The following is a 26,961-nucleotide window of genomic DNA, read 5'->3' as shown; positions in this document are numbered from 1 at the left end:
TAGGGTAATGCATTGTTTACAATAGTGCATGTTCTTAATCTAAGTCCTGCAGTTGCTTTGAACTCTGAGGTGCCAGACAAGATTTGGTTTGACAAAAATGTTACTTATGATCATTTGCTTTGAGATAACTTACTTTTAAGTTGTTATTTGAAATAAAATATTCAATGTTAGTTTATGAACTTATCCAAAAAGAAATATATGAAATGTCATTAAATGACCAAGATTTAATTCAAATAAAATATCATATTTGAGCTTGTACTTGGAGAATTTTTGCTTAAGTAAAAATAGATCAAAAATTTAGTTCATGAATCTTATTTTCACTTTAAAGTAATATTTTTTTTTCTCAAAGCGAACTATGAGAACCTATAAAATGGTCTAAGAACGGTGGTGGTTTTTAGTAGATGATACTAGAATATTTTAATAATAAAAGGTTAAGGCTATAAATAGGTTTTCTATTAACTGAAGTTCATTTTAAAATAATCACCAACTCTGTGAACTTTCTTTCTTAACCTTCTTCTACATTCTCTCTAGACTTTCAACCATATTCTTTATCCTTTTGAAGATTTAAAATCGTAGGATTACTCCTAGTGAAGATCTCTACTTATCCACCCTGACCAAATTAAAGAATAGAGTAAATTCACTTTTTACACTTTTTAAGATTGTTCTAGCTTTTCGAGTTGGATGTAAGGAATTTCTAAATGCATGTGGCTAAACTATGTTCAAAGTGAATTTATGTTGTTTTATGATATGGAAGATATTGGAATTATTTTATTCTATGTTCATATTTGTGCATTTATGTTCATATATTTTTATACTTATATTCCTTTTTTACATTGCTATGAACAATTATATATATCAATTGTACTCTTTCTTTATCATTCAATAAGAAATACAATATTTCATTCTTTCTTCTTTTGTAACATGGTATCAGAAGAAAATTAATTATTGATCACGTTCTTCCGTAACCAATTCTCTTACTACCAAAAATATTCATCTTCTACCCCTCGTTCTTGGCTTTCCTACAATTTCTTCTCCTTCAATGGCTTCTGCAGTTGTTTCTTCTTCTAATAATTCTCAGGCGCAGTCACATTCCTCAACTTTGAGACTTTCTCAAGAGCAAATTCAAGGTCTATTGGCACTTCTTCCTCAATCTAATCCCATAGTCACACATTCTACTGGTCTAGTGAGTTCTCATAATGTTACCACTTCTTCTAAGGATCAAGGTAATATCTCTTCCCAATGGATTCTAGACACATGTGCTACTGATTATATATCCAGTTCTTTGTCTCATTTTATTTATTATCATAAAATCTCACCAATTGCAATTTCTCTACCCAACAAGAACTCTTCATTTGCTCATTTTTCTGGCACAGTTTCTCTTGACTCACACCTTACCTTACATAATGTCTTGTTTGTTCCTAATTTTTCAGTCAATCTTATTTCGGTCACAAAGTTAACTAAATCTCTATCTTGTAAAATTATCATTTCTGAATTTTCATGTGAAATACAGGACAAGTTGTTAACTCATTGGCAAGTCTACCAAATCGTTGAAGTAATAAAACTGGTAAGACCAGGTATCATTTTCCCAAGAGACTTATGCAACACATGACAATTCTTCCTTTCGTAACTCAATTAGACATCAAAGTGCACAAAAACACAAGAAACTCTTTTTGGTATTTTTATCAAACAGTTGGTATGCAAGGAATTTAACATAGTGTATTTACAATTTGTCAAGACTAGAGTTCATCCACTTCATTCTCATGCATTTACAAACAACTCAATTCCATCAATTAAGTGTTCAATTTCAGTTCTAAGTTCAAGTCATATTTTCCAATATATCAAGAACCAAAATTCGAGCCATGGGTGATCAAGCCACAACAAGCATTAAGCATAGAAATCAAATACTAACATTGAAATGGAAAAGCATATGTATTAACATCACAAAATACACAAGATTCAGTTTATTACATCTAATCTCAACAAATAGGAAAAGCTCTCCATGGAGGAGAACTTAAGGTTCACAATATTGAAGAGATAGGAAAGAAATTGGAACCAAAGAGAAGATGCAAAGCCTTTCCCAAGGTTCTTGGCAGGTGCTCCATGCTCCATTTGTGCCTCCCCTTCGCATCTTCATCTCCAATCAGTGACCCATCTTCTTCCTCAACCTAAAAGGGGCAAAATCACCATTGAAGAAGCTTGAAGACCCAAGGAGGAGTGGGAGAGCTCCCCAACACCCCAAATAGCCTCTAAGGGCCTCTCCCAATCTCTCTAGGTGAAGAATGAAGTGTAGGAGGAGAAGTTCCTCAAAAATCCTGAGAGTCATGTTTAAATAACCCATTTTTGACATATCAGCGAGAATATCAGCGAGAATTCGCACCCAGCTCGGATTCCTGGCGCCCAGCGCCACTTTTCACTGCATCAGATGTGAAAAACAGCAAGATCTCGCGCCTAGCGCAGATTCCTGGCGCCCAACGCGGATTCTCTTTGCAACTCTGGCGCCCAGCTTGGAATTCTAGCACCCAGCTCGGGCGGTTTTGACAGCATTCTAAAATTGAGGCTCTTGTGCGAATCCAAAGGCGTCCAACATGGGTATTTGCTTCAAATTGATCTTTTATNGTCCCAAAACATGTTCCCTTGAGTTCTTGCTTGTTTTCCTCCACTAGAATTGCTTCCTATTCATTTATTTCATACACTCAAACGTAGAGATTAGAGGTAAAAACAAGCATATACTAAATAAAACACAAGAAAACTAGAAAACACACTAAATGTGAGGATGAAACAAGGTAAAAGCTATGAAGGGATTGATTTGTTCACAAAATATACACATACAAACACGTAAAATCAACCGTTATCACAAGTCAACCCTACAAATGATTAGGAATGCTGAAGAAAGAGATGGCTTGTATGTCATGATAGTTCTTGCATCCCCACCCCTTGCTTCACCAACTGCTATTTCTCCTAAGAATTCTATTGCTTGTTCTACAATAAGACCTAACTCTACAGATATTTGACACTCTAGACTAGGGCATCCTTCTTCTTCTTGTTATACCAAATTACGCACAATGTATGCCACTTTACTAGATACAAAATCCACTCCTTGTGATACTTGTCACTATTCTAAGCAAAGAAAATCGCCTTTTCAATTAAGTACTACTGTTTCAAAAGGTCCTTTTGATTTAATTCATGTTGATATTTGGGGGCCATATTGTACTTCTTTTGTTGATGGTTTCAAATATTTCTTAACTATAGTAGATGATATGTCTAGATTCACATGGAGTAAATTGATGGCAAGTAAGTCTGATACAAGATCACATCTTATTGGCTTTGTTTCTTATATCAAAACTCAATTTGGCATTGATGTAAAAGCTGTTAGATCAGATAATGGTAATGAGTTTGCAATGACAAATTTTTAATGTTTCAAAATGGAGTTGTTGAGAGAAAACATCAACACATTCTCAATGTTGCTAGATCTTTAATGTTTCAATCCCATTTGCCAATAGTTTTCTGGTCTTTTGTTGTCCGTTATGCTGTGCAACTTATTAATATTTTACCTTCCAAAGTTTTGACATATTTTTTTCCATCTCAGCTGTTACACAATGTTAAACCTGACATTACTTACTTGTGAGTTTTTGGCTCACTTTGCTATGCTTCAACTCTTCAAGCACATAGAACAAAATTTCAACCTCGTGCAAGAAAATGTGTTTTACTTGGTTTTAAAACAGGAGTGAAAGGCTACCTTTTGTTAGATTTCAACTCAAGGGAAATTTTTATATCAAGGAATGTAGTATTTTATGAAAACATATTTCCTTTTCATTGGATTTGGTCACCAATATCAATTCATCTTCATCACCTCTTTTCTCAGAAGTTACTGATAAACCCTCTTTACCACCTACATCTCCTCCTTCTATTGTTCCAGACCCTNTTAGTTTTTCTTCTCAACCTGTTTCTGTTGAACCTGCCACTNCTACTCCACAAAGGAAATCAACCAGGCCAACACATAAACCATCTTATTTGCAGGACTATCATTGCAACATGTTATCTACTTCTTCTGCCACTCAGTCATCCACAGGTACCTTATATCCTATCTCTTCATATCTCTCATATGATGCATTATCATCTCTTCATAAATCATATGTCTTTAATCTTTCCCAAGCTAGTGAACCTAAAACCTATAACCAAGACATCAACCATGATTGTTGGAGAAATGCCATGGATCAAGAAATTGTAGCTTTAGAAAATACCAAAACTTGGGTTTTGACTGATCTATCTTATGGAAAGCAACCTATCGGATGTAAATGGGTATACAAAATAAAGAGGCATGCTGATGGGAGTACTGAATGATATAAGGCAAGGTTAGTAGCCAAAGGCTACACACAACAGGAAGGCTTAGATTACTTTGAGACTTTTTCACATGTTGTCAAACTCACAACAGTAAGATTAGTTCTGGCTTTAGCAGCTTCCAAACATTGGTATTTACATCAACTAGATGTAAATAATGCCTTTTTACATGGGGATCTAGATGAAGAGGTATACATGTCTCTTCCTTTTGGCTACAAAACAAAAAAACTAGGCCAAGTTTGCAAGTTGTTAAAGTCTTTATATGGACTCAAGCAGGCCTCTAGACAATGGAATTACAAGTTGACAACTACTTTACTTTCTTTGGGTTACATACAATCCAAATCATATTATTCACTTTTTGTCAAAAGTGATTCTGCTCATATCACCATCTTACTTGTTTATGTAGATGATATAATTTTGGAAGATGATGACATCCAGGAAATCCAAACTGTGAAGGCTCTATTGAATGCAAAGTTCAAAATTAAAGATCTAGGCCAACTCAAGTATTTTCTGGGCTTAGAAATTGCAAGATCTCAACAGGGCATTAATTGTCACAAAGGAAGTATGCTCTAGAGTTACTAGAAGATGCAGGATTGTTGGGATGTCAACCTGTTTCTACTCCCATATAGTCAGGCACAAAATTCTCCAAGACAGAAGGAAAACCCTATTTAGATGTGCAAGCCTATAGAAGACTTCTTGGAAGGTTATTATATCTAACCAACACAAGACCAGATTTATGTTTTGCTGTTAGTACTCTCAGTCAATTTCTTTCCAATGCTTTGGAAGATCACTATGCAGCAGCAATAAGGATCCTGAGATATATCAAGAAAACTCCAGGACAAGGATTATTCTTTCCCTCCAACACAGAAAATTCTCTCAAGGCTTTTAGTGATTCTGATTAGGCTGCTTGCCCTGATACTAGAAGGTCTGTGACCGGTTTTAATGTGTTCTATGGTGCATCCTTAATCAGTTGGAAATCCAAGAAGCAAGGTACTATATCTAGATCATCAACTAAAGCAAAATATAGAGCCTTAGCTTCCATAACATGTGAAATTCAATGGCTTTTGTATCTGCTCCATGATTTGAAACAGCCTCTGCCACAACCAGTTCCTCTGTTTTGTGACAATCAATCTGCTATACGAATTGCACAAAATCCAGTCATGCATGAGAGGACAAAACACGGTGAAATTGATTGTCATCTCATAAGGGATAAAGTTCAAGCTGGTGTAATTAAGCTCTTGCCTATTTCTACTTCATCACAACTTGCAGACGTTCATACTAAAGCTTTGCATCCAGCACAATTTCATCTTTGTTGTTCAAGCTGAGCATTAAGGATATATATGTTGCAGCTTGAGGGGGGATATTGGAATTATTTTATTCTCTGTTCATATCTATGCATTTATGTTCATATATTTTTATACTTATATTCTTTTTTTATATTGCTCTGAACAATTATATATATCAATTGTACTCTTTCCTGATCATTCAATAAGAAATACAATATTTCATTGTTTCTTCTTTTGTAACAGAAGATGCATTTAGATTTTAATTTGGACTTTTATTATTATAGTTAGGTCATCTTGTAATAGATAGAACTCTAAGGAGTACTTATGAGAATGACGACAATTATACAAAGGGAATTAATGCATAATAACTTTTTCATGTTAATTTTTACTGTCTTGATTGATGGTTGGTACTATATGGATTGATTGTTGAATTGGTGTAATTTCATCTCTTGATTTTGTGAAATCAAGAAAAATTATGTGAATAGGTTAATTTGAGATTTTAAAATTGTAAATCTAGTATTTAAGTCATGATTTTGGGATTTGCATTGTGAACTGGTATTCTTATCTCCAATAAGTCATTTTAAGTAATTTGGTCTTGTTTTGGCTTGTATAGAGGAGAAAAACACTCTACTAGGGCCGAGGGTACTACCTATTCTGCAAAATTTCATGTCTAGCTTATGCAGACTCGTTGGGTAAGCAAACCACTAATAAGCAAGTGCCAAAATAGAGTTGCGCAAAGAGGCAGGGGAGGCTTGCTTGCTTGGTGAGCCAACCTCTCGCTTGCGAGTTTGTGTTTCCTATTCTGAGTCATCTCGATAAAATTGTAATTCTTGTTTTGTTAACCGTTTGATTGAGTTGAACATTTGCAATTGGTTGTTGGTGATTTACTTTGAGCGTTAGGATCTTTGATTAGAGGTTTGTGGTTAGAGAAATGATTTTTGTGGATTTGATATAAGTAATGGAAATATTGTAATTAAATGTTATTATTATATGATGAATTATTAACCTATAATATGAAATAAATTATAGGTGATTTATGTTATAAGATGAGTTTGGGTTTAGATCATATACATATGTATTACATGGTATGATAATTTAAGAATATATGAGAATGTGATGAATGAGTTATGTGTGATATGTTTTTCTTTGCCTATTTTCTTATGACTGAGAATTAAGATGTTATTGGAATGATTTTGGTTTTAAAGAAATGTAAACATGCTTTTATGACGAAGAAATTGTTGTGATTTAATATGTTTGCATATGGTGGAATGAGAAGGTAGTAATTTCCAATGGGAAATGCTAGTATGTTTGGTTGATGTGTGAAGTGTATTGATGTCAGAGTTTCATAGTAAGACTATTCTGACTCTACTAACTATTTCACTCAGATAGATTTGGCATTAATGGTCAAATTTATATATGAGTGATTTACCTTGCTATACTTTTTGTATGATATTTGACTATGGGATAACGAGGATGTAACCATGGGATGACGAGGACTTTTGAAGGGCAAGAGTATAACTCGTGCAAGGTCTCAGATTTTAATCATTATAAGGTTTTGTGTCTAATGTATGATGAGTACGGAAGCACCACGAGGGCCCTTATAATTGTAGTATATTCTTGATTTTTATTGTAAATTTGATATGTTAAAACAAATATATGTATGATATTTTATTATAATCCATAATGTATAACTGTTAATATTATTTTAATAACTTCAGTTTACTTTTTTTTTTATTGTGTCTATTGTGATTTATCCACCTACAATGACCATATGTTATAAGTGAGTAAATGATAGTGTAAGTAAGAATCCTTAATAATAAAATAGTCCATGAGTGAGTGATATAGGTAGAAGTTGGTTTTTCTTTTATATATTTTCTTTTATATATTGCAGATTTTTTTAAAATTTGAAATATTATAATACATATTGTTTAAATTTGAAATATTATAATACATATTTGTTATAGTTGCAGATGTTTTAAATTTCTATTATGTAACTTATGAGAAATATTATAATACATAGGTCATATAATATGTAGTTATTGTGTTAAATATCAAATTTGAAATACTTGAAATTAATAGAATGATTTTATTAATATGGGAAGTTACACGAACCCAAAATCAATTTTTTTTGTTATATTCTTTGTTTAGCAAATAGTTTTTTTAATCCCAATTTTGACTATATTTTCACTTTAAGTTAGAAAGTTTCTTTAAACGAGTTTGAGCTAAATTTTCTTTTTCCAGATTTTTTATTATTTATTTTTCTTTCATTTTGTATTTGAATGTTTTTTATAATTATAAAATAATTATTCTTTTATGTATATTTAATTAATTTGGGGTTTTATTTAAATAAATTATATTCTATGAAAATAATTATAGAAAATGATAAGATTTTCATAAATTAATGTATGACTTGTATGAGTGTTACCTGTATATTAGTATTCGATTATGAAAAGCTGACAGGTATGACATTTGATGAATGTTTTTAATGTATATGTTCTCTACTAAAATAAGTTGTGGATGCAATTCTAGTAAATATGAATATAAATATCAGTAAAATAAATGAAATTTATTTATAATTTTGTATGGTTTTAGCCATTTAATTTTTTAATTGAGTGGTATTATGTCTTTTTAATATATTTTTTAAATGGATAATGATATTTAGACAATATTTTTTTTACAATATTTGAACATTGATTACGTGTCAATGATTAGTCAAAAATTACTCTACAATAATGTTTATAATTACTATTATTGATTGTGGAGTAATTTTTGACACGTAATCAATGTTCAAATATTTCATTATCTTTTTAAATTATTTACATGTTTGTTTCGGTTAAAATAACAAGAGTCAACTTACTATTTTTTTTAAATATCATATTTATTTGTATTATTATTATTAAATTTTAGGAATAAAACTTTAAAATGCACTTAATAGGAGTAACTTATTGTTGCATACCATTAAATGTTTGAATTAGATACATACTCGTACACTTAATAAAATTAAATGCTCCAATTAACATACAAATAAATAAATTCAAAACTTGTAGCTTCTGGAGCGTTTCCCTTAATACATTTATTGCTTATTAAAAATACTTAAATGTGGAGAAATAAAAGTAACTTTACAGGCAATTCTGTTTAAATAAAATAAGACAGTGAATAACTCTATTAAATATTTGATATAACTATAAATTCAGGATTAAAACTTGAGATCATTATTTTAAATAAAATAACTTTTAGTGATTTGTATATTTAAATTCTTTATTAAGAATTTTATCATTTTTAAGAATTCTAAATACGTTAAACTAGAATTCTTTTTTCTTAATTTTAAAACATTTTATCTAGATAAGAGAATTCAAATTAAATTTTAATTTTTTATTTTAATAAATTATTCATATTATCACGAAATAGAATATTACTTAATAAGAAAATCCACCAAAGTTATATAATAATGGAGTTCCTAACAAAAAAACAAATTTAGTTCAATTATTATTATTTTTTAAATTATTAATTATTTAAATATTAATAATTACCACTTGTGCATTTAGAAGAAAAACTAACATTAATATATTATTAATTTTTATCTTCTGTTTTTTATTTATAAATTTAAAGTTCTATATTTTAATTTTTTTTCAACGCGACAAATTTATATTAATTTTATTCTATACATTTTCCTTAGCAAAAAGAACACACATATAGTATCATCTCTGGAGTAAGGACTATAATTTATTAATTGAATTAAAAAATCAATATTACATAAATGGGAACCTTAATATAATTAAAAATTTATTAATGTAAGATTAATTGCAGTGTAAAAATAATCAAAACATTTGGATAAAGTAATAAAAAGAACCGTTATAAAAGGGTAACAGATTAGTATTTTTTATTTGATGTGAATAAATAAATATAAATTAAAGCATTTTTTAAGTAAGGAATAAAAATAAAAATAAAATGAATGAAAAGAATAACTGCCAGTGATACGGTGGTGAATAAAAGAAGCAGTGACGCAGTGAGATGAGAGCGCGAACAAACGCTGGACTCATACAAGAAACAAACAAAGACAGTGGTTTGCACTTTTTACAGAGGCGAATCAATCACGCAAGGCCAACACCGCAATTTAACCAGCCAATACGTGACATGTAGACAACCAATAGCCATTTTCCTCATTCGCAATCGTCGATTTGCGAGTTCCGTTTCGTTCTGCCATGGCGCTGCGAAACGGCAGCAGAAAAATTTCCTTCGAGGTTCTCAGCGTCGATGGCGAATCGGAATCAAACGAACACAGCCGCAGGAAACGCAGGCATCGCGCCTCCAAGCGCAAGAAGAAGCTTCTTGATCGCGCGGATTCCGTCGATCCGCATATAGAGCCTCTGGAAAACGGAGGAGCCTGCAACGGATTCGAGCTGGACGCTAATAGGTATAGCGCTGGCGGAGGGAGCGTCGTTTACGAGGAGGTGCGAGAGGCGAGTGTGTGCGCGGTTGTCGATGCGCGTGAGGCGGAGAGTGAGGCACCGACGGCGGTGCGCGGTGGCATCGAGGGGTTTAATTTTGGGAAATTGAGGCAGAGGAACGTGAGTTGTGGGAGTGCCGATGATTTTCCGACTTCTGTGGTGCGCGATGAGAAGGAGGAGGGTGGTGTAAAGGCGAGTCCAGTGGAGAAACCGACGAACGAGCCTGATAGGAATGTGGCTACAAAATTGGAGACCGTAGAGTCGTTGGACTGGAAGCGTCTCATGGAGGAAGATCCGAATTGTGAGTGGTACAATGGCCCTTACAGTGCATGCATCATATTGCATCTCATGATTATAATTGCAATGATTTTTCGAAAAATTGACCCTACAAAAAATGCTAACAAATGTGTTACAACAAAATTATGCATGGGCTTCGAAGGGGAAATGACTAGAAAAATAGACGTGAGGTTGGTTCTGTGTCCCCCACTTGTTATGGCATTGGTGGCATGGCTAATTGGATACTGCAAACTTTGACTGAATAATACATACATCTAGGTTTTACGTTAGGTTTTTGCTGTAAACACTGACGTATTTTCTGCCAAATTAATCTTGTGGTGGTGTGTTTTGTTGTCAGACGTATTTTCAGTGGAAAAGTCTCCTGTAACATACTTTTTGGAGGAAATGTACAATGGAAATTCCTTACGGAGCACAACAACTCTTGGGAATGAAAAAGAACGAGAAAGAGTTTATGATACTATCTTCCGCCTGCCCTGGAGATGTGAATTGGTATACTTCCTTTCTTTATCAAAAAGGACTAAGAAATAATAAGAACTCTGGTTATAGTTTTGTGATGTTATCTATGGATATGTACTCCTGGTTGAGCTGCTTGTATTTACTTTCAAAATAACCGTATAAGTTCATAGGTTTATGGGGAAATTAAAGTAAAACTTAACCTTCCACCTAATCTATAGTAGACACCTATAGTTGTATTTTTTTATTGAGGCATTCTACATTTGTTTTGTATCTTGAACGTGGAACGCAATTGCAGCTTATAGATGTTGGCTTCTTTGTCTGCTTCGATTCATTTCTTTCATTATTAACTGTTATGCCAGCAAGGATCACGATGGCCATTTGGAGGATTCTAAAGACAAGGTTAGCCACGTTTCCTTAATTTTTTTCCCTTGTAATAAAATTTTAGTCGGCAATGCATGTGGGGAATACAGTGATAGATTAATCTTACAACACCTGTTTCCTTAGTTTAGATTTGTGATGTAAGCACAGAGCAGTGCACATCTAGTACTACAATCTTATAGTGCTTCAAATATCGTCATAAATCTTTGAATTCCAGAACAAACTTCCAAATTACCAGTAAGTTCAGCTGACACTCTGTGATATAGGTCTTAGTTGCTAATTTGCATCTGGTTCTGTTAGTCCCTGATTCAAACTTAGCTGAATAAGTTTGACCAGTCTCTCCTTAATACAGAATTTACATAGTTGAACTCATGTTTTAAAATTTGTGCATGTATATCATGGTTTATAGTATTACAACGTGGACTAATCAATGCGTATGACAGGCAGTTCAAGAGGCTATCAACAATGGAAATTTCAGATTTTGGATGTTTTCTCATTATGGCCTGTGGAGTGGTTCTTTTGCAACGAACAGGTAAAGTGGTTTTCTGCTTCCATGAGTATATGTAATATCATTTCTTTTTTGTATTGTTCAAGTTTAATATTATGCTAATTATGTTTTATTCGTCTTTTCAAANGTGCTGCAACANATATCAGCTTAATATATCATATGATCCGTGGTNAAGGAACAATAAAGTTATATGTGGTNTACAATGTTTTAGAGGTNAGCATAAATTTATTAGTCTATATCATGGTGAATCTGTCCAAACTGTCAGATATCAACTAACATGAATATTTATGTGTTGTTGAGTTTAATTTTTTATTCATTATTAGGATATAATTTTTAGACTATAAACTGATCGAAACCACCCTAGATAGGATATGACCTTTACAGTAATTGTTTCTGAAGTAAATAATTTTTTAACCTATGTAGCAATTCATGATTGGATGAAAGTATAAAAGTCTAGGTGCATTCTAATAAAATTTTATTTATAGGGTTTATGCAAGCAAGATCTTGTAGTGACAAAGTAAAGGAATTTCAAAGAATATGGAATGATAAAATTTTGATTTGTAATTAATTTGTGAATCGTGAAACTCTGACATAAGATGTGAATTTTGGTTTGACATAATATTGCTGCATTTGGAAATTTTTACTTTCTCCTTAAATAGAAGAGTTGTATTGGGCTAGAGGAGATAATGAAAATGTGCTGAAAGAAGTAGGATGAATGTTGTGTAAATGATATTGTAATAGCTTTTCGAAACATGCATATGGGTATTCAGTAGCCTTCTGGTATTTAAACATAATGTCGTATCTTTTTGCGTTTAGTTTCCGATTGAATGCAAAAGTGTTGTGACTCATAATGCTCAAAATGTTTCTTATACTGTTAATTTGTGACTGATCTTCCAACTTGCAGATATTTGATAAACTATGTCAAAGTTTTAATGGGGATGTGTTGCAAACGTTATTTCTTTCTGCCGAAGGACTTGCGAATTGCCCCCAAGAAAGCATTCGATTCTGGATTTGGAGATTTGTTTCTGACCAAGCTTTAGCTGTGGTTGCTTCAAATATCCTTCATCTTTGTATCTTTCCCCATTTGTTTGATTACCTTTTATCTTCTGCGAAGGCAAACTAAGAAATAACTAAGTCAGTGATTTGATTCCTTGACTAGTCTTACTTGTTCATTCTTTTATCTTATTAGCTCAGGCAATCACTTTATCAACATGTATAGTTGCTCACAACAATGCTCTGTTGGCATTGCTGGTGTCAAATAATTTTGCTGAGATCAAAAGTAACGTGTTCAAGCGGTACAGCATGGATAATGTTCACAGTTTAGTTTACTTTGGTATGTTATCATTCTCATAATGGGGTTTTTCTTTTCTGGATTCCTGCTTACTTGGTATTCAGTTATATACTCCTTCATTCAAATGTGGAAGCAGCCCTGGATGGTCTCATTTTCAGAATATTATTTGTGCTAGTTTTGACATTAGTTGATTTGTTTAGGGTTATATGCCGTAAAATTGTTTTTTTATGTTTGAATTTTAAAGTGAGTGCCTTTTATTTTGAATGGTAATATCTCAATCTACAGGGTGTACGTGTATCCCTTTTATGCCTTCTTTGGCATCTTACCCCTGTTGCCACATAATTATATTAAGGAAAAAGCTTTTTGCTTTTACTGGATTGATTCAGTTGATATGGATATATTATTATTTAGAACGATAATGCAATGTCTTTTGAATTAAAATGAAAATTTATACACAGCGATTAACTTTAATTTTAGGATAAATGTGTTGGTCCATATATTTTTTCCCAAACCTGGTTTTAGTCTATGCAATCTCAAATCAATGAATTTGTCCTCTATCTTTTAAGAATATGCCTTGATACTTTAATTTAGTATTTAGAGGGTGGTTGCTGTTTACAGCCCCAAAGTTGGAAGAGAGATTAAATTTACATTTTTCTGAATTTTGAGGAATAATTCATATATATGAAAGTATAGGGATCAAACCAAGTTTGTCTAAAAGCACATGGACTAAAGACACATTTTCCCTTTTACTTTGCTCCATATAATTTATACTTGAGGTATATAGAATAGTTTGCTAGTATCTAGCGGTTAGGGAATTATGGAAATGCCTTTTAAGTCTTTTGCACAATAAAGAATTAGTTGTGATTCCCCTGCACCAAACATGGTATATGCATAAACTTGTTTGTCTGTCTTTTGAGTTCTTTTTAGTTTGAATATAGACAAGGATTAGCATTGGGTACACTAGCACCATATTCAAATGTTTACACTAGCAGGTTTAAAATCATACTTGTACGTGGGAAAAAATGCATGGATTTTCTTTAAAATGTAATATGACAAACCCTTTTTTGAATTATAGAAATTCAATTATACTATTAAAATCCATAACTTTAAGGCATCCTATTGGTTACGTAAAATTATAATAGATATATAGCTATAAAAATCTTGCCTGAGTAACTTACACCCATCAACCTCAATTTTTTTCCGCTCTAGTGTTCCTTTTCAATTTTCTGCAATAGCAATGTCTATGATTATTTATTTATTTTTTTTGTTATTTTCTGGGGATTTGATCTCCTTTATACATTAAAAGTGATATAATTTGTATGTGGGTTTTGCCATTTATTTTACTGTTTGGTGGGCGGTGAGGAGAGGAGATGGATTTTAATAAAAGCTTATGTTTGGTTCGGAAGTTTGGACAGAAGGGAAGTGAAAATGAAAGGAAAAAACATCACCAATATTTTTCGCCTGCTAGAGGATTGTATAACCTCCACCCTCTGGACGAAATGGCTCATTAGTGTAAATTTTTTTAAAGTTGTGTTACTGTAAATTTCTATACAACGTATGTATATAATCTTAGCTGCGTAAAATTCTTTATCCAATTCTTTTTTACTGAACTGAGCAAGAGTAAAAATATTTGTTCTGCATTTGACAATTGCATTATTAAAAATTTCTTTTTTTCTCATTTTTCCTGCAAACTCTTACTGTATTTTATTTCCTCCATTTACTTATGATGACAAGCAGATTCCGTAGAGAGATTCCACATTTCATCATTTATCTTATTCGTCTTGGCTCAAAATATTCTGGAGGCAGAGGGGCCCTGGTTTCAAAGTTTTCTTATTGTAAGTTTGGAAATATTTTACCTCATAATATTAATGAAAGATGTTTTGTTAATCCCGTTCCTGACTCATATTTTGGATGGTGCAGAATATCCTCCTGGTTTATGTATGTGAAATGGTTATTGATATTATCAAGCATTCATTCATTGCTAAATTCAATGACATTAAGCCCATCGCATACTCCGAGTTCCTTGAAGACCTATGTAAACAGGTATTCTCATTTCATTTTTGTGGACATTATCTGTACAGTATGCGGGTTGTTTACTGCTAGGGTGTGAAAAACTAGAACCACTTTGATAACAAATTATTATATTTTCATTCAAATCTCAACTTAAAGCTGAAAACTTGAGTGAATTTATGAGCAACACAATTGAGTGCACGGAGACTCTCCATGATTCTACCATAAATGCCTTTCGAAATCCTTTGCTGGAAGATATGCTTTGATGGGAAAAGGTAGCTACGCTATTTTGTTACAGCAATATAGTTCACTTTCTCTAAAACAAATTTGGTCTTCACCCAATACTTGAGAGAGCTACTTATTACTTCGATAGAGCGATGTATAACTTTTAGTCATATTATGACAATCAAATTGCATTAACATTTTGTTCCAGTTCATTGATAGAGCTTCTTTCCAAAGAATATACGCCTGACATTTGACTGATCCATTTTGTAGACTCTAAATATGCAAACTGAGGGTGCAAAGAAAAACCTGACTTTTGTTCCCCTAGCCCCAGCATGCGTGGTAAGCATATTTTAAATGTCCATTTGGTTTTTCTGTTTTTTAGTTTACCGATTCATCATCTGTGCATTTTTTCCTTTTATAACTGGTTCTTAGGTTATACGAGTTCTGACTCCAGTATATTCTGCAAACCTTCCTAACAATCCCCTTCCATGGAGGCTTTTCTGGATTCTGCTTTTTTCAGCAATGACTTATGTTATGCTTACAAGCCTTAAGCTCCTCATTGGCATTGGCTTACAGCAGCATGCCACTTGGTATGTTAACCGCTGCAGAAGGAGGAAACATCATTTTCATGAAGATTAGTTTGGAAGGGAAAAAACACTGCTGTTTTGAGTTAACATGATCTGTTTGCCCAAGGATTCCTCCACTCAGCCCAAAGAACATTTTCTGAAAGATCACACAGGGAGATAACATTCAGGATTACTTGACTCCGAATTATCATTGGTGCGTGGCACAAACGAGAACAACTTTGGTTTATATCTGGAAGGTGTACTTTTGGTTTATAGTTTGAAGGTGACCCATAGATGGTTTCCCTTTTCAATTTTGACAGCAAGTTATAGTTTGAGTATTACAGAATAATAATAAAGTGTTATATATAGGCTTGCATAATTTCAATGAAATGTAATCACCTCCACTCAATAAAAACAATAGCACATCTTTTTGACCTCTTTCAAAATTTATTATCGGAAGTATTGAAAAAAAATATGAGCAACCTACCATTTTAATTCTTTTTTGTATGTTACATTAGTTTCTGAAATAAAATTTAGATAAATCTCTGAAAGGATATTGATCAAATTAGTCCAAATTTTGAAAGAAAACTGTTACTTGAATGATATGTTCAGTTATTTTGTTAGTTTTAGGGCTAGTGTGCAAGCATTTATGGAAATGGTTGGTTAAGCCATAGAGATAGTCTGTGTTCAATTAGTAGATTAGAAGAAATAGTGTCAATATTATATATATATATATATATATATATATATATATATATATATATATATATATATATATATATATATATATTTGTTGATGTTCAAAGAATGTTTGTTTAAGTATTTTAAGTTCGGAGTGACTTGTGAAAAGAATATTTCTTCAAGCGAAAACATGGAAAGAATATTTGGTTAATCAAGGGATGTCTTGAGAAACTATAATTGGTTAAACTAAAAGTGACTGCGAGCTTAAACAATATGTAAAGAATTAACGAGAAGTGACATTCTTTATTTAAAATGTGAAAGGATCGATTAATAATGAACTTTTTAATATAGTAAGAAATTTGAGTTTTGTTTATTGGTACATGGAGTTTAAGTATAGAATGATTTTCATGAGGAAAATTATGAGTGTTTTTTCACAATAAGCTATTTTGTCTTTTATGTTTATAATTTAATCTTATCACGAATTTGGTTTGTTTTTATCATGTGTTTTGTTTTTATTTTTTAATAAAAAATTCATGTAATAACAATAATGTCTATGGAAACATTCTTTTCTTTTATATATATATATATATATATATATATATATATATATATATATATATATATATATATATATATATTCTCTTTTAACACATAAATTTAGGCTTTTAATTTAAGAAAAAACTTTAAACTTTTATTTTATTTTATTTTTCTAAGAAAAGGAAATAAGTGATATGATTAGATTAGTGTGTCGAAGATAAGAAAAACTCTAATAACCCCTAATTTATTCAGAAAATCCCTTTTCCCTTTAAACTCAAGTTTTCTCTCAACCTTTCTCTCTTTCCCCACATTTCTAATTATGCTTTTCATATTTTTGAATATTCAACTTCACAAGAGTGATCTATGCGAAGGACTCTAGTAAAGCCTTCAATTAATTTCATTTTAGGTGAGTTTGAATTTATGTTTTTTTCTTTATAGAGCAAACTGCTTTATATCACATGCAAACTTATTTTTTATTGCATGTCGTCTCCATCGTCCTTGAGGAAATTTTCTTTAGTTGAGACTCTAATGTTGTGTCTTGATTGTCATTTAGGTCTTTTGTTGTATATATAGTGTTTAGGGAAAAAAAGCAGTACTAAATCAAGATTATAAGGTAATCGGAGATAATTTTATGAGAAAAATTTGTTTTATTATTTTAAATAAACTTTGTAAAATAAATGTTGTGGTTGCATCTTGTTGATATTAAGAACCCTTTTATAAGAAATAAAACTTGTGGAAGGGTGAAGTAGTTAAGATTCGAAATGACAAAAGGTCGGTCACAAATAGTATTTACCTTATTCGTTATTCGATTCGTAACAAAAAAATTCATTCACTATCCACATAAATACCTATTTAAAAAATATATACAGATATTTTAAAACTCGCATATACCGACAGATACTTACAATATTTAAAAAAAATTTTAAAAAAAACTTAAATAAAATATAATATAATATAAATTAAATATAAATTCAAATTTAATTTTAATTAAATTTAATATAATAAAATATAAATTAATTTTAATTTTAATTAAATTTGACTTAATAAAATATAAAAATATAAGTTTAATCATATCGAAGATTCTTATTTATACATAATTTTCTAAAAAAGTTTTCAAATTTTATTTTATCTCAATTAAATTTCTATTTATATAAAATTAAGTTAATTAAAACATTATCATTAATTTCAGAAGACAGTCTTAAATTTATTGTGTCGTGACATGTTGAATAAACAATTAATTCTGATCTGAGACACTATCATCGCATTAGATCAAATTTACTTATACATTAAGTGAAATTTAATTATAAAATCGGACTAAAGCATTGTCTTCTTCACAGGGCTGCTCCCACGCTCGCATGCGGCTGCTCATTCTAATCACCATAAACACTCCGACTCCACAGGGCCCTTTTCCATTCTGACCAAAGGCCTCACCGCGTAAATTGACATCATTCCCGGTTGTTCCTTCTGCAACTCGCTCCAGTTCAAGCCAAAAGTAAAATTTTACTCCAAAATTCAAAATGTAATAAGATAACCTGATTCCAAATCTTTCTTACTTGAATATAGTTAGTTATATATCCAATAGTATTATTTTATATTTAGTTGCATAAAGAAATAATAAATTCATTCCCAAGCACAAATTTTAAAATAAAAAGTTAATTGAGTTGACACAGAAAGACCATAAAAAATTCAAAATCCCACTTTCTGAATGTGAAAGCTTGAAGACAACACAAAGACCATTTATTTGTTTACTGACAACAATCAATGATGTTTAAACCATGAGTCAGAGTCCAGAAGATTTGATTTCCCATTGCAGCGATGCTTCCCAAAGATGAGACCTTTATGTTTCCCTCGACTCTTGTATACCTCTTCGCGTGGTGTATGACCTTCTTGTAGGCCTCCTTCCAAAGCTATGGTAAAACAATAAATTTTGAATCAATTACATTAATTGTTAAATTGATTAAAACTTATGTGTTTGTACAAAACTTTTTCAAGTGTGTTATGATGGATTTTGATAAGAAAAGTTTTCAAAAATGTGCTAAGTGTTGAAGCTTGATCGATTACATGAATAATGTATTAAATTAAGTCTGTTAAAGATTTGAAAATTGTTTCATTGCTTGTCATAACTCTCTCAACGGTCATATTTTTTAATATGTTGACTAAGCATTAAATGCAAATCGATTACATTAATAGAGCATTCAATTAATTTCTTTGACTGTTGTTTATCTGTTATAAGAGATTAATGTAACCGATTAGATTAATAACATAATTGATTAAAATGCGTCAGATTTGACTAACTCTATATATAGACGCATTGATTGAATTTCTGTAAGAGAATTGAGTTTAACATTTTCATATATGTTTCAGATTCAGTTCCAAAGTCTTACAAAAGTGATCAAACGCTTTAAGAAACAAGAATTGTCGTGGTGTACAAGTCTTGAAGATTTCTTGAGGAGCAAGGCTGATTGAGTTGAAAAGTCTGATCTTTCAGCACAACAAAGGTGCTTGCTGTGTGATCAGGAGTTTTGCAAATGTTGAGTGTTACTGGTTTCCCTGTGGTATTGGCAGGAAGAAGAATGTGTGGTTCTTAACTTTGAGAAGGTTCTCAAAGGGGTGACTACAGGAAAGGATTGTTCTTGCGGTAAGTCTTTTTGTATTTGGCTATATTAGATTAGTGAGTTAGAGAAGTGATTTACATTTTGACATTGTGGTCGTTGTTTGCTTCTCCTTTTGTCTCACAATTTCTTCTTTTTCTTTGTTTGTTTTCTCCTCTTTTTCTTTCCTCTCATTTTCTTCTTTTGCTCTCTCCTTTCTTTCTTTCCTTTCCTCTATTTCTCTATCCTTTTTTCTATCTTGAAGGACCTTTTTATGAGAGATGAGACAATTAAGCTTGACCTTCTCCTTTTCTTCACCTCTCTTGGACTTCATGATGAGGTGGTCCTCATGTATTTCCTTTAGAGTTAGAGGTTTTAAGATGAGCTTGCTCCCTTGGAAAGTAAAAGACATCCTATTAGTAAGACCATCATGTTGAACATTTCTATCAAATTGCCAAGGTCTTCCTAATAGAATGTGAGTTACTTCCATGAGTACAACATCACAAAGAACCTCATCTTGGTACTTTCCAATAGAAAAGAAAATACAGACTTGTTTATTGACCAAGATTTCACCCTCTTCACTTAACCACTGAAGCTTATATGGCTTGGCATGCGTGATAGTAGGCAATTTGAGCTTGTCCACTACACAAGTGCTAGCCACATTAGTGCAACTTCCCAATTTATTATCATGGAGTAAACCTTGTCAGCTATAAGACATCTAGTGTGGAAATTATTTTCTCTTTGAGTGGTATCAAAGTCCTTGTGGACTTGTCCCAAAAGACGTCTTATAACTAGTAGGTCTCCATCAAAAGGAACCTTATGCTCATCTTCACTAGAGGAAGAAGAAGAGTGAGAAGTATGTGAAGGTGAAGAAGGAGGAGAGTCATCGGTGACAACCTTTTCTCCTTTAATGCACATTGCCCGCTTGTTTGGGCATGCAAATGCAATGTGACCATGACCTAAGCACTTAAAACACTTAATTTGACTAGATCGCGTAGGTGACTTAGGCTTAGAAGAAGGTGCGAGGTTAGTAGAAGATGGGTGAGATTTATGAGTAATCTCCCTAGAAACATCCTTTTCTTTTTCCCTTTATGATGAGCTCTTGTAAAAATTTTCTTTCGAAGAGGTTCAAAACTTGTTGCAGTAGGACTCTTTTCTTAAAATTTGTTTTTCTACTTTCATAGCCCTATGTACCACAACATCTAAGATCTCATCATCATGGAGTTCCAAAACATCTTAGATGTTTCTATTGAGACCACTTATAAATCTTGCTATCTTTGCTTGATCATTTTCATTTGTGTTAGTATGATAGAGGAGCACTTCGAGCTCACGAGCATACTACTCCACACTTCGCCTACCTTGAGTAAGCCGTTATAGCTTAATCAAGAGGTCCCTATGGTAGTGTGGAGGTACGAAACGATACAAAATGTCCCTGAAATGTTCCCAAGAGCTTGCGTGTGAGACCCTGGTGGTAATGTTCATCCTAATTAGCCATTGCATGGCCTACCCCTCTAAAGCTAATGTAACTAACTTTATACATAATAAACCATCTACACTATACAAATCAAAAATTTGTTCTACTTTAGCTATCCAATCTAAAATAATTAAAGGTTCGGTTTCCCCTTTGAAGGTTAACAAATTCAATTTGGGCAAAAGAAGGCCTTGGTCCATGGCTTTATCTTCTTGATGTTTCTTGTATGTACCATGATCATGATGTTGCTTCCCTTTTGCCTTCTCTTCATTATCCATCCTTCTAGTAAGAAAATCAAGTTGGTGTTGCATTTGTTGAAGAGCCTTCACCAAGTCTAACGTGCTAGAAGCACTTCCTTGATGGCTACCTCCATTAGAAGAAGATTGTCTTGAACCTGCAGACATTTTTCTAATAGCAAACAACAGCATACTCACACCAAAATAGGTTTGAAAACTCATTGGAATGGTAACACAAAATGAATTAAAACAGCAGCCACAAATATCTCCAAAAAAACAGCACCAAAATTGGCTCAAAAACACACGGTTTTTTGTGGTGAAACAAGGAAAATACTTCCTCAAAAGCACTCTTCTCTCAAGATAGTAAAGTGTCTCTCAAGTCATATTTTTAGAGCATCAAATCAGGGACAAAATCAAGTGGAAAAAATGTACAATCCAACCTCAAAAACACAAGGAATCAAATCAAGAAACATGCACAAGAGGCCAAAAAAAGAATCAAGTGAAAACTACTAGACAATTGATGGCAAAAAAGGAACCTAGGAAAGCAAGAAAATTGGCACACAAAAAATGGCAGCAAGCTAGAGGACTAAAGGATACAAAACAACAAGGAATTTAAGAAGCAAAACAAAGGCACATGTGAATAAGACAGCAGCAAAAAAAATTGACACAACTAAGAGGAAATTCACACCTAAATTATATGCATACATGAAGAGAAAGATCTAAAATGAATGAAATTAATTTGGCAAACTTCAAACCTATATATTTTGTGATTTAATGAGAAGAGAGGCTTCAAAATGAGCTATCAAACGCACCAAGGCAGTGGCAACTCTCGGCCCAGACCAGCACACAATAGCAAACAATTTTGATGTTGATTTCAAAAAAATTTTGAAGCATGCAGGTTGGCATTCTAGTCTCGGCTAAACAGAATTTAATGGATGAAGTACTTGATTAAAACCATAATTTGAGTTGGTTAATGCTTCTACTAATACAGAATATATAAGGAAAAATTATACACTTAAGTCCTATGGTGATTAAACTCAATTCAGCATACAAGAATCAAGATGCAAAGAAACTCTTAAGAAGTGCAATTTCAAGAATTATGTGCTAGAAAACTCCTAAGGAGGAACACATATGACTCAATACAAGACTAAAAAGGCAAGAAAAGACTCATAAAATCCAACCAAGACAAGAAATAAAAGCTGGAAAAGGAAATCAAAAGGAAAGAAGAAGCCTACTTGTTGAAGACTTCCAAGAAAATTTGTGTTGCTTGTGATGGAAGATGTTTGTGGAAGCCTCTGGACAATAGTGTTTAACCACTTCTATGCACTGGATTGAAGCCTTTTGATCATCCTTAAGAGTGTGTGGATGTTGTATAATGTCTAGGAGATGAAATCCAGCCACCAAATCACATAAAACAGCAAGCATACAAAGCAAACAGATTAGAAGTACAAAAACAATAAGCACTGGAATGAACACTAGATGAAAAACACTTAATTTCACACAGTACACTAATGAATTGAAACAAAGTAAGAGTTGGAGTGATGGAATCCTGTCTCATGTAGTTCTCTTTTTACATTTTATTGTATCTGTAGTGTAGCTTGCAAGGAGCATGGGTCACTATAAATACCCAGCTCCTCACTTGTACTATTCACTTTTGAGATTAATGAGAATTAGATTTCTGAAACCCAGAATTAATTCTCTCTTGAAAGTCATAGGCTAGAGAGTCCAAAGACTCCCTCTAGTCACCTTCCAAGCACCTTTCTCACTTCCATATTCCACTCCATGAGTGCTTCTCTCTCATCACATTACATCACCTTTGCATCAGTCCACTTCAGACCAGTGGCGTCAGCGTACCTCAGCCACGCGTCCTCCTGCTTCTCGTGCCAGCATCACTACAACTTCATTTCTCCTTCGTACGCATCAGATCCACAGTCGCAGAACCACATTCCATTTCTCTCTCACGCGAACACAGCTTCGTTTTCTCGAGAGAGAGCTCACCTTCATCGCCTACCATATTTTCCTCACTGTAAGTCTTGATTTCAGTCACAGAATCATCGTCTTCTTCATAGTTCCTCCATCTTATCCTGTTGTCTTCCATAAACACCGAATAGAACTCTGGCCTCCGCTAAGGTTTCTCCATCTTTCATCGTTTTTGTTGATTTTAGCCGATTAAACTCTCTGTTGAACCGATCCAAACCTTTTTCACCGATTAAACTTCGATTTCCACCGTTTAATTGGTCCAAATTGAGTTTTCCCCTTCTTCTAGGGTTTCGTCGGTCTAGGATTAGGTACTCTGAGTTCCTTTCTCAGATTTGATTCGTTCTCTTCCAATTTCTCTCGGTCAAACGATTATTCAACATTTCCGTTGCGTCATTTCTCTCTGTAAGAAGCTTCGAGGAGCTCTCGTCGCACATACGGTTATCCTCTCGGAGAATTCTTCCATCATGGAGATTTTTTAGACATATAGACGAAAATTTAAAAAAAAAATTGCACACAAAACGGATAAGAAATGAACCAGAATTGGAGCAAACAAGTTGCACATGTAATCAGTTTTTGGGCACAGGAAAATGAGTACTGAACAATTATCAACAAATGCACATAGAAAACGTTTGGATCAAAGCAAAAAAATGATTGTACATTATTCCTAACATGTAAACAAAACTAAGAAAACAAATTTCACTAAATTTGGATGAGAAATGAACAAGATACGAAGCAAACAAGTTGGACAAGCATGAAGAAATTATTGGACCGCCACTTGATTTGCTTAGGATAAGATCCTCAAAAAGCTAAGAGACAGGTTGGTATATAAGCAACCTTGAGAGTTGTTGTCCAAACTTGTAGACCTCCAAGTTCCACATCCTTTAGTTTTCTTCACCTACTTCATCTTCTAGTGCTATATAAGCAACTTAAGGTCTCCTTTGTATATACACCTTACACACCTTCAAATTTGAATATAAAGAGTGTTTTGCATTCAATTACATTACTTCTTTAAGATAGACACTATAAGAAAATAGTATATTACCGTTAGATTATTACCAACGACTAATGATCTATCGATAAATCACAGTCACTAGCGAATTTACCAATGGAGTGCAGAATGTGTACTTATCGACGGGCTTATGGTCGTCGATAATGGACTTCATTACTTACCATATATATTTGTTAGTAATATCATCGATAAACATCATCTATCATTATCGATGGGCGACGGCCATCGTTAAATTCTTTAAGTTTATGAAATCAGAACTTAGTTTTCTCCTCTTTCCCATTTTCGTTTTCCACCAAATACCCTCTCCCGACCCCTAATACGAAACCTCCCAAGTAGCGGTGTGATGATGGACGCAGATGATTGGTGGTAGTGTCGCACACCAGTGGCGGTGGTTGTGGCGCGAGGCTATTTCTCCTCTATTTTATCTTTTCCTCATATTTCATTCATACCAACTCCTAAGCAAACATTCTCATATGTTTTCTCCATATTTCACCCATTACTTCAGAAAACATCTTCAAGGAGTGACCAAAATGGAGTAGTATATAACAATATATTAGAGTACTTAAATTGATAATCATAAAAAAATAGTGTTTACTAGATTTCATTCATTCACTTCATTTTTCGATTTTAAACTTCATAATTTCTTATTTCTCTTGCATGATAAAAATTTATATTTTTTAAGAGTATAATACAAATGTTGTAGTGCCAACAATTCACCTGCATTTTTTTATTCATATTTTTATATTATTTATATCATACACATAAGACATTGACCTTAAATTGGTGTTGTCATGCCAACACTTAATTATTTTCTTGGTCAAATGACATTACTTAGAACAAAAGAGAAAATAAAAACAACTTTTAAAGACAACAGAAGAGAAAAGGAAGTGAAACAACATTAATTGTAGACACCAAATGAGTGTAGTTGAGGTTGAAGATGAAGTGGTACTTTCTTGATGACAGTGAGTCCCCATATCTCACTCATGTCTACATCTTGCACTGGTTTACCAGTCTCATGAGGAATCTTCCAATCAAACCAGTAGAGGAGATTAGCAAGCATAAACTCGGTGGAAGCAAGTGCAAATGAAATTCCAATACACCCTCTTCTCCCTGAACCAAAGGGAATAAGCTGCAAATCATTTCCTCTAAAATCAACTTCGGGCTCTTCTTCAAATCTCTCGGGAAGAAACTCTTCAGGTCTTTTCCAAATTTCAGGGTCCCTCTGAATCGCCCATGCATTCACAAACACTCTTGTTTTGGATGGAATATCGAAACCTTTGACTTTTACATCGGATAAAGTTTCTCGGGGTATCAAAAGAGGAGCAGGTGGATATAATCTCAGAGTTTCTTTCACTACACATTTTAGGTAATGCATTTCATTCAAATCATTTTCTTCCACTTTTAGTTTCTGCCCGACAACTCTTCTTACTTCTTCTTGAGCTCTCTTCATGGTAGCAGGATTGTTCAAGAGCGCCGCAAATACCCATTCCAGAAGCGTTGAAGTAGTGTCACTTCCTCCAGCAAATATGTCCTGAAATTATGAAGATGGAAACATCCCTTAAGTTGTTCATGAATACTTAAACATAAATTTAAGCATTATATTTTACTGTTAGAGAAACTATCTACAAGAATTGAAGATTTTGAAATATTTTAATCTTAGGAGATGTGATTGTACCATTAGGATTGCCTTTACGTCATCGTGTGTAAGCTGAAAATCATGGTTTCCTGCACCATCTTGAATCTGAAGTAGTGAGTCCACGAAGTCTTTGTTACGAGGTTGGTAACTGTCCATCTTCATTATTCTCTTGCGTTCAGCAATTAACTGATCAAAGAAAGAATCTAATGCCCTGAAAGTGGCCTTAAATTCTGGTATTTGGCCAGAAAGAACGTCAATCCAACCTAACAAAGGAAAGAAATCTCCCACCGAGAAAGTGGCTAGGTGTTTCATCATCTTCCTTCCTAGCTCTCCAAAGCTGATTCCACCATCTGGGTTATCATACTTTCTTCCAAGAACACATCTAGACATTATGTTGTTGGAGGTTTCAATCAGAATCTCAGTCAGGTTCACGCAAGAAGACGTTTTATCCGCGCTGCATGCTTCACGTATGGCACCAAGCATGGCTTCAACTTCTTCCTCTCGAATGAACTGAAAGGATCGCACCCTTTTGATGCTTAGAAGCTCAAGAACACAGATCTTCCTTTTCTGTCTCCACTCTTCCCCATAGGGTGAAAAAGCCACGTCCATGCACCCATACATGATGATTTTCACGGCTGTGGTTTGAGGCTTATTGGAGAAAGCAACATCATGGGTTTTGTAAACTTCTTTGGCCACATCAGCTGATGAAACCACAAGAGTCGGAGTTTGGCCTAATTGCAGAAACATGAGAGGGCCATACTTGCGAGACAGTGTTTGGAAGGAGCGGTGTGGGAGAGTGCCCAGTTGATGAAGGTTTCCAATTATGGGTAGTTTTGGTGGGGAAGGAGGCAAATTGGACTTGTTTCTTCTTCTTTGGTTCTTAAGCACAAAAAGGAGGCTTAAGAAGAAGAAAAAAATGGCTATGTAAGAGGTACTGAGCTGCTTTGGCAATTCCTTTAAAAGTGAAGATAATGGTGGAACTTGAAGAGCCATTGCTTCTAGGGTCACTTGGATTTT

At 33.3% G+C, this 26,961-nt stretch overlaps 2 protein-coding genes across 2 annotated transcripts; one reads left to right on the top strand and one right to left on the bottom strand.

Annotated features, from left to right (window-relative positions):
• The first annotated feature begins 9,615 nt into the window (after window positions 1-9,615).
• On the top strand, window positions 9,616-16,276 carry LOC106762758 (protein POLLEN DEFECTIVE IN GUIDANCE 1). Its single transcript, XM_014646813.2, has 11 exons — window positions 9,616-10,373; window positions 10,707-10,858; window positions 11,121-11,224; window positions 11,647-11,735; window positions 11,851-11,924; window positions 12,616-12,766; window positions 12,877-13,044; window positions 14,740-14,837; window positions 14,923-15,045; window positions 15,508-15,576; window positions 15,670-16,276. Exons 1-11 carry the CDS (start codon window positions 9,827-9,829, stop codon window positions 15,874-15,876), a joined length of 1,782 nt encoding a protein of 593 aa, XP_014502299.1. The 5' UTR covers window positions 9,616-9,826; the 3' UTR covers window positions 15,877-16,276.
• An 8,744-nt stretch (window positions 16,277-25,020) lies between these two features.
• LOC106761127 (cytochrome P450 71A1) lies at window positions 25,021-26,961 on the bottom strand. Its single transcript, XM_014644638.2, has 2 exons — window positions 25,984-26,961; window positions 25,021-25,839 (listed from the first exon to the last, which is right to left on the bottom strand). The coding sequence occupies exons 1-2, from the start codon at window positions 26,935-26,937 to the stop codon at window positions 25,207-25,209; spliced, it is 1,587 nt and encodes a 528-aa protein (XP_014500124.1). The 5' UTR covers window positions 26,938-26,961; the 3' UTR covers window positions 25,021-25,206.

This window comes from Vigna radiata, chromosome 5 (assembly GCF_000741045.1).
Source record: "Vigna radiata var. radiata cultivar VC1973A chromosome 5, Vradiata_ver6, whole genome shotgun sequence".
NCBI lineage: Eukaryota > Viridiplantae > Streptophyta > Magnoliopsida > Fabales > Fabaceae > Vigna > Vigna radiata.
The sequence above is the reverse complement of the archived record's forward strand: the minus strand, read 5'-3'. Positions and strand labels throughout refer to the sequence as shown.